The 13,960-nt window shown below is 41.8% G+C and overlaps 1 protein-coding gene across 4 annotated transcripts in view; it reads right to left on the reverse strand.

Annotated features, from left to right (window-relative positions):
* Uxs1 (UDP-glucuronate decarboxylase 1) overlaps positions 1-13,960 on the reverse strand; it is an 86,031-nt gene that overhangs the window by 14,030 nt on the left and 58,041 nt on the right. For 3 of the 4 annotated variants that reach the window (XM_021654260.2, XM_021654261.2, XM_021654263.2), the window contains exons 10-11: positions 6,700-6,819; positions 989-1,032 (exon numbers count right to left, since the gene is read on the reverse strand). In XM_021654260.2, coding sequence (XP_021509935.1) covers positions 989-1,032; positions 6,700-6,819 — 164 coding nt within the window. The remainder of the gene's footprint in view (positions 1-988; positions 1,033-6,699; positions 6,820-13,960) is intronic. The other variant, XM_060369977.1, reaches the window with a different exon arrangement.

Genomic DNA, 13,960 nt, shown 5'->3' on the forward strand with positions numbered 1-13,960 from the left:
GGTCCTGTTGGACAAAATATGTATGGGTAAGGAGAAACAAATACTGAGTGTGGTATGCATTTATTAACAGCTTCTTTTAGATCCATGTAAGAGTTTACATACTTTCAGAAAAAAGGTGTATACTGGCTGTTTTAACTTTTGGGAAAAAAATTAAAGCAGCATTTCATTTTTCTAAGTGACTTAGTGAGACACAATTGCTCAGGCTAAAGCTGGGGGCTACCCAAACCTGCACCCCATAGCTAACATCTTACCCTATAGTAAGTACCCCTAGAAGGCTCTAAGACACCTGGGATGAGCATTTGAGGTATTTGCATTTAAAAGCAAAAGTACATGGTGTCAAAACACAGAAGTGGATTTTATAATAAGCAAGGGTGTTGGAGATTTCCATGAAATTTGTAATGGCTAAGTATAAATGTAAGGTATTTCAGTGTGGTAATTGTTTATAGTTACCAACTGCACTGACCAACAAAACTTTACTAAGTAGAGTGCCAAAGATGACAATAAAAAGTCACCAAGCAAAACTATTCTCAAAAACATGAGCCTGCCTCTTCAACACACGATCATCATTAAGACATTCTTACCTTATATTCTTAAGACTCCCCATGCTAAAAAGCCATTTTTTTAAGCCATGTTTCTTTTTGTTTTGTTTTGTTTTGTTTTTTTTAAATTTGGTCAGACATCTGAATCTGCAGGTTTGATGGGTGATTAACTAGCCTGAAGTATTAATTATTCAAGCTCCCCCAACAATGTTAGATAACTTCATCTATGCAACACTAGATGGCAGTAAAAGGTTAGCCAAGATCACAGAAATGGTGGATGAAAATCAACTTTACTAACTTTTAAACAGAGAAAAGCAAGAGATTCCCGATCAAACATTAAAATTAACTTATTACATAGTTGAGTTGTGGCAACAACCAGAATGTTCAATTATACTGAACTGTTACTGCTTTCTTCTATTTAGAATCAAGGCTAACAATAAGAGCCTCACCTGACATACTGGAATGCCCGTGTTTGAGACCCAGATCCATATACCTAGAAAGAAACCGAGAGTTAGACCTAAAAAAAAAAAAAAACACCCTGACACTGTTAGTGGGGCTCCTTGGAATTCTGTGGGTCTGACTTCAGAACCAGTCCTTGAAGAGGTACTGACATGGCTTATAACATGTTGAGGTTCACAAACCCTCTCTGCCTGATACATATAACTTTCATCCCTCATCAAAGAAGCTTCTCATTGTAGCAGACAGAGACCAACACAAAATACAGAGAACTAATCATGGAGTGCTAAGCCTCACAGATAACATATATAACATAACTCCTGCACCCAAGGTTCTGGGAACATTATGGAAAAGGAAGTAGAAAGTTTTTGAGAGCTAGGGGAAGTCCACTGTGAGATGAGATTGTGTCTCTGAGAAATGACAGGAAAATACATCTACAGTACACCAACAATATGGCTGCTAAACAAACAATGACAACACTAACAAACGCAATAACAAGGTCTCAAACCTAGAAAAAGAACTATAGGCAACTAACTGAGAGAACTAACTACTGAGAGAAGAATTTGTCTTCCCTAAGGATGGGCAACTTAATTGGTTATACAATACCAGTAGTCAGCCCTGAAATCATATATACATAAGCAACACTGAACAGACTCAGCAAGTACATTTATATATTTAAGTGTTTGTGTGTGTAATAATAACCAAAGAAAAAGAGGCCATGAATTTACAAGTAAAGGGACAGTGAGAAATGTTGGAGAAAGAGTGCATAGGAGGGGTTGAGGGAAGAGGATGGAAGGAAATGATGGAATTGTATTTTAATTAAAACAAATGGTTAAGAAAAATGAAACATCTTGAGCCACATCTCAAACTCTGTACTTCAACACTGATACTTAATATGAGCACGTCCACATATATGAAGTTTTGCCTCAAGTGTCCAAGAACTTACTTCTATCCATGTCTTAGGGTATGTCAGCAGCCATGTAAGACTCTGGGGACTACAATCCTGGAGTCTAGTTGTACAGCAGACACACTCACACACAAATATTCAGTTGGAGTTCTCTACTGTGGATGCCCATTACAAGTGATAGAATTAAAAAAAAAAAAAGTGATAGAATTCTGCCCAGAGAGGTTGATAAACTGAGGGGCAGGCTTGTTCATAGGGAATTTTAACATCTGACTAAGACCAAGCTGAGACCCTCTAGAAGACTGATACAAGTCAGAGGTACAGGTCTGGAACAGCCTTAGTACCTCTGATCCAAGAACTGGGTCAGAGGACCTGAATGCTCATAAAAATCCCTCTATGACAGAAATGTGGCTACACCACCACTGTGTCAGTGTTTATTTTTATATATTGAATAAAGAATATGAGAAATTTCTCTTCCAAGAATCTTAGGACTATCCAGGGGTGCTGTACGATGAGGCAGTGGCTATGGGGATAGGGGCTATACAGATCCAGCCATCCCTCTGGCCTGCCTCAGTTGAAACAACTATTCAGATCAGATGAGGGGCCTGGTAGAACTCCCTTAGAAAAATGAAAATGACACTTAGAAATACAAAAGTTCTAACAATATATCTAACAGTATAGTTTTTTTTTCCCCCAGAAAGTAAGGAGAAGCATAGCTGCCATGCCCAGACTGTTACGCTATAATGAAGCAGTTTATAAATACTGCTTGCTCTATCTCAACATTGACCACACATGCCAAGTTCAAAGATCTACACTTTCAGGTTCACTTTCAGGGAAGACCCATGAGAAAAGGATAAACAACACTGCTTATAGAGATGTCTGCTGACAGGATAGAGAAACTACAGGAGCAAATCTCAGCAAAGGAGCAATGAGGACAGAGTCTACAAAAGTACCTAATGCCTTAATGGGTAGAGTGAACGTGCTCTCCTGGCTGACATGCCTGCCTGCTTTGGGAGAGGAAGGGTGGGGTCCAGGCAGAAGCTACTCCTTGTCCACAGGCAGAGTTGAATGCTCAGCCACTTATGAGTCTGTACAGCCTTGCACTCTGGTGTCCATGTGGGCCCTCTAGTATCATTTTACAGGACTCGAGAGATTCAAGGAGATTCTGGAGACTCAAAGCTACTCTCAAAATTAAGCGCTATCTGTGTTCAGGTCAAAGCAGTATGGTGACCTAGAAAGCACCACGATGTTCAGGGAGTAGGGATGACAAGAACACCAAAGGGAGCAACTGCATAGCACTGTCCTCTACAGTGGGCATTTAGCTCTGACAGCCTCTGCTAAACCAAGCTTCAGTCAGTCTCTAAAACTTCTAGGCCCAGCTGGGTATCTCACAGAAGTATCTCATAGAATCATGTCAACAAAAGCCTTGCATAGTGAATCCAACCCTCATATCTGCCTGGATTTCTGATTTCTCTTCAAATCTCCAAAGCTGTGAGGCCACCTGGCCTCCTTGAGCAAGAAGGAGTTTGGTCAGGACCCCCTTCCCCAATGTTTCTTCCTCTTTCTTTTTTCTATCCACTGACTCCCACTCTGCTCCCTGGCTGTGAGTTCCTACTTGCGCTCTCTGCTCAAAGCTGCATCCAGTTGCTAACTAATTTCTACAAAGAGCCACTGACAAGGAGAAGAAATTATATCAAATCCTACAGAAAAACACAAACAGGTCATCAATTTCTTGATAGGCAACAGACTTCTTTGGAACAAATGAACAAGAAAAACCCCAAAACACTCTAAAAGCCTCCATGAGCCTTCTGCCTGGGTGGCTAGGAAAGAGGACAGTCTGGCAGGCTCTGGATTAATGGCATTTGGATGGCGCCAGTGATCTCTCCTCCCATCTCTGGCAGTCATGCTGGACCTGACAACAACACATAAGAGGTGACCACTGGCAACAACATGTGCACTCTTAGGTTGCAAGCAGACTTGCTTCCCTCCTTAACATGGAGCCTCTGAAGCCACCAAGGAGGAAATAAATTGAAATTGAAAAGCTGATTCTTCAAAGGCTGCTAACAGTTTTCTCTGCAAACAAAGTAGCTCTGACTCCATGTAAGATACCATGCATGGTGGCTGAAAGGCCCTCAAGGATGTCTTCCTTCCCACCGAGGTCATCTGAACCCTAAATATAGTTGTCCCTTAGTTTCCATGAGGATTGGTTCCAAAACATTTGATAGCTATCAAAATCAGGATGGCAAAGTCCCTTTTGTGAAATGGTTTAGAATTTGCATACAAATTATGAACATTCTCCATACAGGAAAATAACACCTGTCCCTGTTATCATAGGCACCATATTTTCTAACATTTTCTACTTTGACCTGGCTGAATCTGAAGCTGGGAAATCTGTGGCTAGAAACCAGAAACAGCCAGGGATATAAAAGCCAGGGTCACCTAGCAGTTACAGCTACAACTGTTGGCTTCTGTGGCTAACCACTGAGCCACTTTTCATTTACTGCAAAAGAAAGCAGCCACCACATACCTAATCATGAATTCAACCAACATTTGCCTCAGACTGCCTATATGCTGGGGCCAGGGACACAGATGTGAATGGAAGGAACAAAGGTCCTGGTTTCCAGAGGTAATGCTGTGCTGGGAAGCTAGGAATTTAGTGTTTTCATTGGTAGCCAAGTGCAATGAAAACAAAACCATGGTTACTGAAATCCAAATGGTGCCTTCATATAGAGTGGTTCAGTCAGTGTCTACAGAGAATGGGGGAGATTTTCCAGGAAATGTCTCCCAGAGCAGGCAAGACAGGAGTTGAGGGTGTCAGTCTGAGGAGTGGAAATGGGGAGGTTAGGAACCTTGGGAAAGGTCTGTGGCATATGTTGTCCCTGAGATGAGGGATCTTTGGGTTTGTCCTCTTCAGAAGACTTACTCTAGGCCAGGGCAAAAGAACATGACTTGAGAAAAAGGATGGGACACTATGGTGGCAGGATGGATCCAGAGCCAGGCCACCAGGAAGAACTGGTGGAGTACATAAATGATATGAAGAAAGAGGCCAAGTGTGACCACAGAGCCTCCATCAAGGGGCAGCAAAATACCAATTAGAAGAGGAAAGAAACCTTAGGCCATTAGAAATCCAGAGCTAAGGTCTAGAATTAGCTCTTTCCTAGGATGTACTTATCAAAATTCACCAACATAGTGTGCCTGTCTTGAGGGGCCACCAACTCTGGATAGGGGAAACTCTGTCCTACATCGGTAGAAAAGCTAACATATATGAAACATATTCCATGGACAACTGGGATTCAGAGGGGAGCCCCAGCTCCAAACCATGTTGTCACTAGCTATCGAAACTTAGACACCTGTACCTCAGGCACTTGTACTTCAGTCTCTTCACTTGGAAAAATCAAGGTAAGAAGCACCTGTAGCCTGGCTATGAGTATTACTAAATGAGCCAGCAGACAGAGAGCACACATAAGAGAGAACAGTGCTCTAACTCTATTGATCAATCCATTGGTGGTGGACAAACATGTACACACTGTTCCTGATTTATCGACTTTACAGTGAGGTCACCTGTGTAAAATTCTTCATGAGTAAAGGCACAAGCAGACCTAGGATGGTCTGACTTGCTAGTGTGTCTATCAGGAGGGAACGTGTGGAATATTGATAAGTATGTGAATGGTCAAAATAGCTTTTCCTCTGAGAGATAATAAGTAGAGCTAGAGAAACGCTCACAGGGTTAAATGATTACCATACAAATACAAAAACTTAAATTCAGGGGCCTGGCACTACCATTAAAATCTAGATATAACAGTGTGTATTTGTGATTCTAGCACCAGAAAGGTAGAGACAAAAGGATTATAGGGGATTCTTGACCACCAATCTAGCCAAATGATTAGTTCCATGTTCAATGAGAGACCATGCCTCAGAAAATAAGATGGAGTGCAATAGCCATATATATGCATATGCACACACACATGCAAGCACACACATATACACATACTAAACAAATTTTTAAAAGATAAGCCAAATAATTTTAACAAGAAAAATCTCAGTAAATCATCGTGTAGAACTTAAGAGAAAAAGAATGTTTATTTAACTCCTACTAAACAGAACAACAAAGATGTGGAGAGAACTGGGAAAGCCATAGGAAAGAGAAGAGCAGAGAGGGGAAAGTACAATGGGGACTTGCCAAACAAGGGAACCCAAACCAAGTTATATGCACCCCAGAGATGCAGCTCCCCAGGCAGGTGAGGATTGGGAATGGGTGTGGAGTGGTTAGTACAGATGACACTCTGTACTGATGGGTTGGGAGCAGCACATGTCCTTATTTTCACCAGCCATTCAAACCACTGAGCCTAGACCATGGGAGATCTATTGGGCTCCAGGAGCCTTCTAGGAATGACCTGAACAGTTTTCTTGTAGAAGTGTGTAGACCTGATAAAGACATGGTTCGACTTCCTTCCCACCCAGGCCTGCACCTTTCTAGCTATGCAAGAACCACATTCATTCACACCCCTGGCCTTCATTAAGAGGCTAAAAAAATGATGGGGAAGATTCAAGCAGGCCAGCTGGCACAGGTGGAGTCCAGGAGTACGGGGTAGGTGCAACAGGACACAAGACTCACTGTAAGGCCATTCCTTATCTGTGTTCTACCCATCTACTTCTGTTCCTTTCATTAACGTAGTAGAAATACACATGAATATGATATGTCAACTCTAGAAATGTTGTGTCCCTGAAGCAAGTTACCCTTTGTTCACTGCTGTGAAGAAAGGTTACATGCAGCCTCTGGGCCCAGAGGGCAGTACCCACCGTGAGTGGCTCCCCCTGCAGTGCTTGCAAGATGAAGTTGCTGACCACCCGCCCATCGTTCATGTGCATTCGTGGCCCGAAGGTATTGAAGATCCTTGCCACCCGTACTTCCACACCTTCCTGCAACAGAGATAAAGGATGTGAGGCATGCCTCTCTGCAGTGTGCATTTCTGGTGCCTTGCATGGATAAAGAACAGTCTGCTTTTTGCTTCCACAGACAAGACTTCTTCTGTTCTGATTCTATAATGTGCTCATCATAAAGCAACTGGGTGATGCAGAAGCTACATCAAAGCCAAAGCTGCCTCAGATTTCACTATGGAAAGGCCTGTAGTATAGGCACTCTGGTGGGGAAGCTATGAGACAGTTGTGTTAGAGTAAAATGTTTATATAAATTGTTTCCTGACAGGTGCCATTTTCCCATGTGGGATCATGACCTGAACTTTATTAAGGAATTTTCTATCTGTGAAACTGGTGATAGAAAACAGACATAGACTTGTTATGCACTTCAAGTTACAGACATGGCTCATGCCAAATGTCTGGTTAAGGTGGAAATGGTATTAAATTACACAGTGCAGACTAGTCTGTGGTTCCAGGAATCCACCATAGCTCTTAGAACCTATCCCCTGGGGATGACAGGGGAAAAAATATTAAAGAGGGGATAAGAGGGAAGAGCAGAGATGCTACTCTAAATAGAAAGTAACTCAAAAGTTTCTGTTTGCATTTAATTGATGAGACAAGGAAAGAATCAGAAGAGGATTAATATGGTTTTATTCTCTGTAAAGACTGGGAAATCTTGGTGATTCTATAATACTCAAACAGGCATGCCCAGCAGAGGAAAGCTCAACTAAATGGACTTATTACAAAACGACCTCTACAAATATTTACTGCCCAACACATAACAGGCAGACTTGCTGATTATTCCATTTAGATCTGAAACCATTAAGAAAGCTAATTAGAATGAACTAAAGACTCTTAAGAGTCTTCATGAACTCCTGAAGTAGCTGTAGCCACTGTTGCTACCTCTTCCCACAGCAGCCTCATGGCTTTCCAAATGAACACTCTCAATTCCAAGTTTAGCTACATGGAAAGACATAAACCTGAAGCTCCTTTCAGTTGAGATCTGTTCTCTTCCTAGATGCTGGTGTCTTCTGGAATTACTATGACCAGCTCTTTCTTCATAGTGTCAGCAAATCTTTGCCCTCAGCACAGTCTCAATATATACAGTTCACCAGACAGTCATCCTCCACCCTCACAGCAGGATACTGAAGTATGTATAGCCGGGCATACTGAGGTGTCAGCAGGCTATTTATGATGGCAGCTGGGCTGGTGGACATACAGAGTTTAGAAAAAAAGACAAGCTAGAAATTCGGAAGTGCCCACGAGGGCAGTATCTCATTGAAGGCATAACTAATATCTGAAGGATCGATCTAGGCACATCTATATGTTGCAGATCATGAGACATCAATCTGCACAGCCAAGCTCTGCCACTTACTACACTGGTAAGTTTCCATCATGCGGTGGTGACAGGACTCAGCATGCAAAAGGCCAACATTCACAGAACTAACTACTGATTAATTCTTAGCTACAGCTTCATGCCACTGTGTGCTCTGTCCTTTATGGAAGCCATGAATCATTCATCCAAGACTATGAGCATTGAGGACAAGAACATCTCAGAAAGTGTGAGTTGGGTCAGCACAAAACCAATGAAAAGTTAAAAGGAGACAGACTAGTGAGAAAGCCCCTTGCAGAGAACACAAGCACATGGGCTAGAAGGAACACTCTAGGTTCATCCCAGCATTCTCCAATTATACTTAATTTTTTAAGACTTATGATCCTGATGCTTGAAGTGGGAACAACAATGTCCATTCTGCTATGTCACAAGGATTACAAAACAGTGATGCTGCTTTCAAAACTGACCGTGTCAGAGTTCTGAGCCCAAGACAGATAGATGTCTTTTGGTATCCTGTATCCCTTGGATAGAAAATCTAACAATGTTTTCTAGTCCTCAGTAGGATTTGCATATAACCTTCACAATCATGTATGTCGGCTCTGGATGACTATAATACCTAGCACAATGTAAGTGCCCTGCACAAAGCTGTATACTGTATTGCTCAAGGGAAAAATATATAGAAATTTTACACATGCACCACCTCCACTATGCTTTCACTTCATGATTGATAATGAACTCTAAGGGAAGGAGAGATGTCTGCATTTGTACCTTTGTCTTTGTCTCCTGATCATGCTAACTTACCCTGAATTGGTAACCACCAACCCAGCTACAAATTCTGATAGCTACAGTGGTGACTCACTGACATGATACTTGGGTATAATAGTGACACAAATATCCTGGGAGCAACTAACACTGGATTTAAAGCCCCACTCAGTGATGAAAACCATGCCTGACAATGCCTGGAAGGCCAAGACTGGATAGATTAGGGTTCTAGGGAAAAACCAAACATTATTGTTCTGCTAAAGGAACATAGCAATGAAATGACTCCTAATGACATACTGCTATATCCATAGATCAGTGCCTTTCTCAACCCTCATTAGTGAAGCTGCTTCTTGCAGTAGATGGTAATTAAGAGAGACCCATAACTTGACAATGTGCAGAGACCGAGAGACCATGGAACATGCAGTCCTTAACTGGATGTTTTCAGCATGGCCCTCCCCTCAGGGATAAGGGAACTGTGTGGAAAAGGAGGTGGAAATACTGTTAAGACAAGAAGGGCTGGATGACACTAAGGAAGCAGTATCTTTCAGACACAAAGGACTGACATACACATGAACTCACCTGTACAGGTTTAAGCCAGACAGGGTTGTCACAGGCCTGAGATGGCAATGTAGCCACGAGCTCCCACCCCAAACCAAGAAGTTATCTCTAATAGACATCTACTTGAAAAGGAAAAATAATTTTTCTTCATTGGAGTCTTACTGGGAATATAAACCATACTTAATGATAGGCCCCATGCCCAGCGGTAGACATCCAACACAAAATGAACTTGGTGGTATTTTTGTAGCTTTTATCTCATATTGCTTTGTCTAGGCTTTTTTCTTTCTTTCTTTTTTCTTTTTTGTCTTATTGTTCTTTTGCTTGTGTATTATGGTTTCCAATTTTGTGTTTGTATTCTCTCTCTCTCTGTTTTTCTTGTGTTTTTACTTTGTTGTTTTTCTTTCTTTTTTTTTTAATTCTAGTTTTCTTTTTTGTTCCTGTTTTTGTTTTTTAACTAGAAAAAGAAGGCGTGGAATTGGGTGGGTAGAAAAGACCTGGGAAGACTTGGGGGAGGAAAAACTATGATCAGAATATGTTATTTAAAAAATATTTCAATCTAAAAATTAGTGATCATACACGGTGTTTCTCAGGTAGCCACACCAGAATGACAGGACTATACTGTGGAACCCCACAGCACTCTGGGAAGGATTAAACACAGGCTTGAGGAACAGACTAGTGTATCACCCACAAGGGTAAGGTGGCATCACAGACCCCATCATTTATAATGATCAAGTACTGAGTTATGGAGTAATGGGCACTCTCTCAAGACAGCTCTTACATGTAAGCTATGCCTTGAAGAGTGTTCTGTCAAGTCATGAATGCTACAGTATGATCACTGTTCAAGGACAGAAAGTTCTGAAGGGACAGAGGAGCACTTCCGCACAGTGGGGAATGGGTCTACCCAGAAGAGTGTCACCCTCCACTATACAAAGACCTGTCCTACAGGAGAAGCCTGGGTATACTGACCTGAAAGCTATATAGAGAGCTCTCAGAAATGGCAGCCCCTACTCTGCCATGCTCCCCTTAGTCTTCCTCGCACCCTGAACATGTGTGAAACAATGGAAACAGGAGGCTGAATCATCTTATTCTCTGCTGCCTCTCACACTTACACCCTGAGAACAAGGTCTTGGCCACTGTGGAATGCAAATCACTAGGCTGAGTAACTCTCAAATTCACTCTGGAGACAGAAGGCCACAAAAGGCTGGGTGATAACAGATGTGTGCCTGTAGCAGCCTGACAAGACTCTTCAACAGATCTACCTCAATGCAGCGGATTCACTATTCATTGTTTGTCACCTACAGTCAGCAAGAAGTGTGAGTGTAGACTCATAATATCAAGAGATACTATGGGAGACATATATACCTGTGAGTTTTACCACAGCATATTCCTACAATTGATCTGTTTTATAACTGCAAATAATCTCTTACTATGCCCAATTTATAAACTAAATATTATCATAGTTATACACATCCAGAAAAAGCATAACATGTATAGACTCCTGCACTTTCAGTCAGAGATCCCGTAGGGACTTAAAGTACATCTCCCTCAAAAGTAGCTACTGCATTAACAAGTAGACCCTCTTTTGGCCATCAGGCTATGCTCACAGCAGTGGAAAGCCAGAAGGGAATGAATACCGCACTACAGATTCTATGTGAGGTAGCAGGATGTAGAAAGCAGGCACCCTGGGAACAAGGCCAGGGCCAGCAAACAACAGGCCCTCTAGGGCAAATTTTCCCCATGGAACATTGGACTTGTTTAGCTGCTTATTTTCTTTCAATTTAAGTGTAATATACATAGCAACTATGGGTTTTTTAAAGTAGGCTAATGCCAAAAAATAAATATGCCCTCAAGGCTATTGCCCCAGATGACTTCTGACTTCTGAGTTCTCTTTCTGCTCTTTTGGTCTGTGGTTTTATGAATGGTGGCTTGTTATGCAGACTCAGGTCAGAAAGTGGGTGGGCCATGACCTCAGACATAGGCTCACAGGGGGCTAGGAGTGCAAATGTACCTTGAGTCCTGACCACAACCCCAGGGCGAGCCCTCATATTATAAAATCATCATGCCCACAGGCACACAAAAGCAGCAACAGAGTTCTTCCGTGACAAGCCCAACCTATTCATGAAGGATGCTATTTTTCCCTTTGATCTCCATAAAAGATGTACAATGAAATAAAACTTTATACTGAATATATTAGGGTAGTTCACTAATTACGAGAATCTTGGAAGAAAATCCTTAAGAAAAGGCAATATTTTATTTAATAAAAAAAAGCTATTAGACTTCTATTTATCTAGTTTAAATTTTCATTTCTTACACTAGGTTTATTTATACACCATGTAGAGCTCTGAAAAAAATTATTAACAAAAAGGAGGCATTCTCATGTGTAAAAAAAAAACTGTAGGTATTAAAATAACAAAATCAATAATATGCTAATAATAATATACTACTAATAATAATATGCTGACTCTGACTTTCTAACAGCATAAATCCTAACAACTAAAATGCTTTTCTCTAAAACTACCAGAAAAGGATTTATATTTAGAATTCAAAATTGATGCCACCATGTACTGACTTGGAATTAAGCTCCAGCTAAGGAGCAACTGGTACCTAGACTATCACCACATGGGCTGCTGTTCTGGGCATCATCGATGACTATGCTTACTGCCCTAGACTTGATGCTTTTGGATTCGGAGCTGTGTCACCTTCTCATTCAACGATACTTCCTTACCCATAGCAGCCTGTTAAAACAGCAGGAAAGAACATGCTATACAGGTAGATAGCCACAGGCTCAAGCTTCATATAGGAGCCAGGGATCTAGGAACAAGTTTGGAGTTCTTTTATCTGAACAGCAGGCAACCTATACTCACCTCAAGAATGCTAGGTGGAATGAAGAAACACTACACAGACCCAGCCTGGACAAAGCCAAAGCATATTGCTATCACTCTAACCCCAGCTCCTGACTCTTTTGGCACTTACTCTAAACATGCAAGGAAACCCTCATATTCTCTGTCATCTCTAAGCAATGCCATGTCCTGACATGCAGAACACCACAGTGCCCAGCAACAAAAGGGGCTTGGTAATCAAAATCTCTGGGTTATGTTCTCTGAAGTAAGAAGTGAAGACCACGAAAGTCTCAGTCACAGACAGGAACTGCCACCGTGGAACTTATGCTCTGAAGAGATCCAGTACCTGTTCCAGAGGACACCATACCCAGAGGGTAAACCTACATAGAGTCACAGGTACCTGACTCAAGTTGCTGGTTGCTAATGTGAAAGCCAGAGCTAAAGGATACTGTCAGTGTCTTGGATGCTCTGTTACTTTCACAATGGTGGTAGTTGTCTTATTTATTTTCCCTCTGCTATGTCTCTTAATAGCACTATGAGCAGAAACTTTTCTTCTCTTTACCTTTGTCTTCTAATATTTCTACAACTCACAGAGAATCCCTCTATAGCCAGACCAGTCTCAGATACATAGATGTTCTCATAGGATAAGAGGAAAGGCAGCATTTTTCTTCCTCCTTAGCACCTACTCAGACCCAGAGAAATGGATACTAGTGTACATCTTCAGCTGTCTGGAGTCATAGTCTACTTACAACAGGAAGAATAGGGACAGAAATCTGAATGCTCACACCATGATTATACTAGCGCTATAAGAATTCTGGTCTACCTTTGGCAGAGAAACAGAGCAGAGAGCCTGATATCCATATAAGTTAATTTAACATTAAAAAACTAATTAGGAAGCTAAGTGTTCCAGGCCCATCATAAAGAGGCAGCTTTAGCTTCATACTGTATTGCTGGTCTGCGGAGAATAGTCAGGGGACAAGGACTACCCCAGGGCCTTGCCTCCACATTGCGGTACGAGGTACTCCAAAACTGCCCCCTTCTCTTGCCCACAGGCTAGATGTGGGCCTGAAACTGCTCCCCAGATAGATAGCACATCTATACATAGCTGTTTTAAAACTACATTCTATGCCTGTGGTTATTTCCCTGCATGTCCTGCTTCAATAAAAAAAACAAGTTCTTAAGGACCAGACATTGCTGGCCCAAGCACAAACAAATTCAGTGAGAAAATATATGGAACAGCACAGTGATTCACCTGGCCATCTAACCTGCCTTCCAGTGCACTGCCCAAAGCAACAGCCCAAAGCCATAAGCCCACATCAGAGGTCTAAGGTAAGAACTGAGTGCCTAGCCATCTCCAACTCATGTTATGGTAGGGCCAGCATGGGAACCTTGGTCTGTGGGTGAGATGATGGGCAAGATTAAATACCCATGATGGAAATACACAGTGTAACAATCAATAATAAAGCATGTAGGAAATGACAGTAAAATACATAAAATATAATATGGACCTAAGGAGTATGATTCTTAAAAATCTGTCATGGCTACAGAAGTGACTAGGTGTATTCTCTACAAGGATGAAAGCCAGAGCCCCAGGCCCAAAAACCAGATGGGCATGGCAGCCCACCTGTAATCCTAGTACACAGCAGGAGGC

This window comes from Meriones unguiculatus, chromosome 16 (assembly GCF_030254825.1).
Source record: "Meriones unguiculatus strain TT.TT164.6M chromosome 16, Bangor_MerUng_6.1, whole genome shotgun sequence".
Taxonomy (NCBI): Eukaryota; Metazoa; Chordata; class Mammalia; order Rodentia; family Muridae; genus Meriones; species Meriones unguiculatus.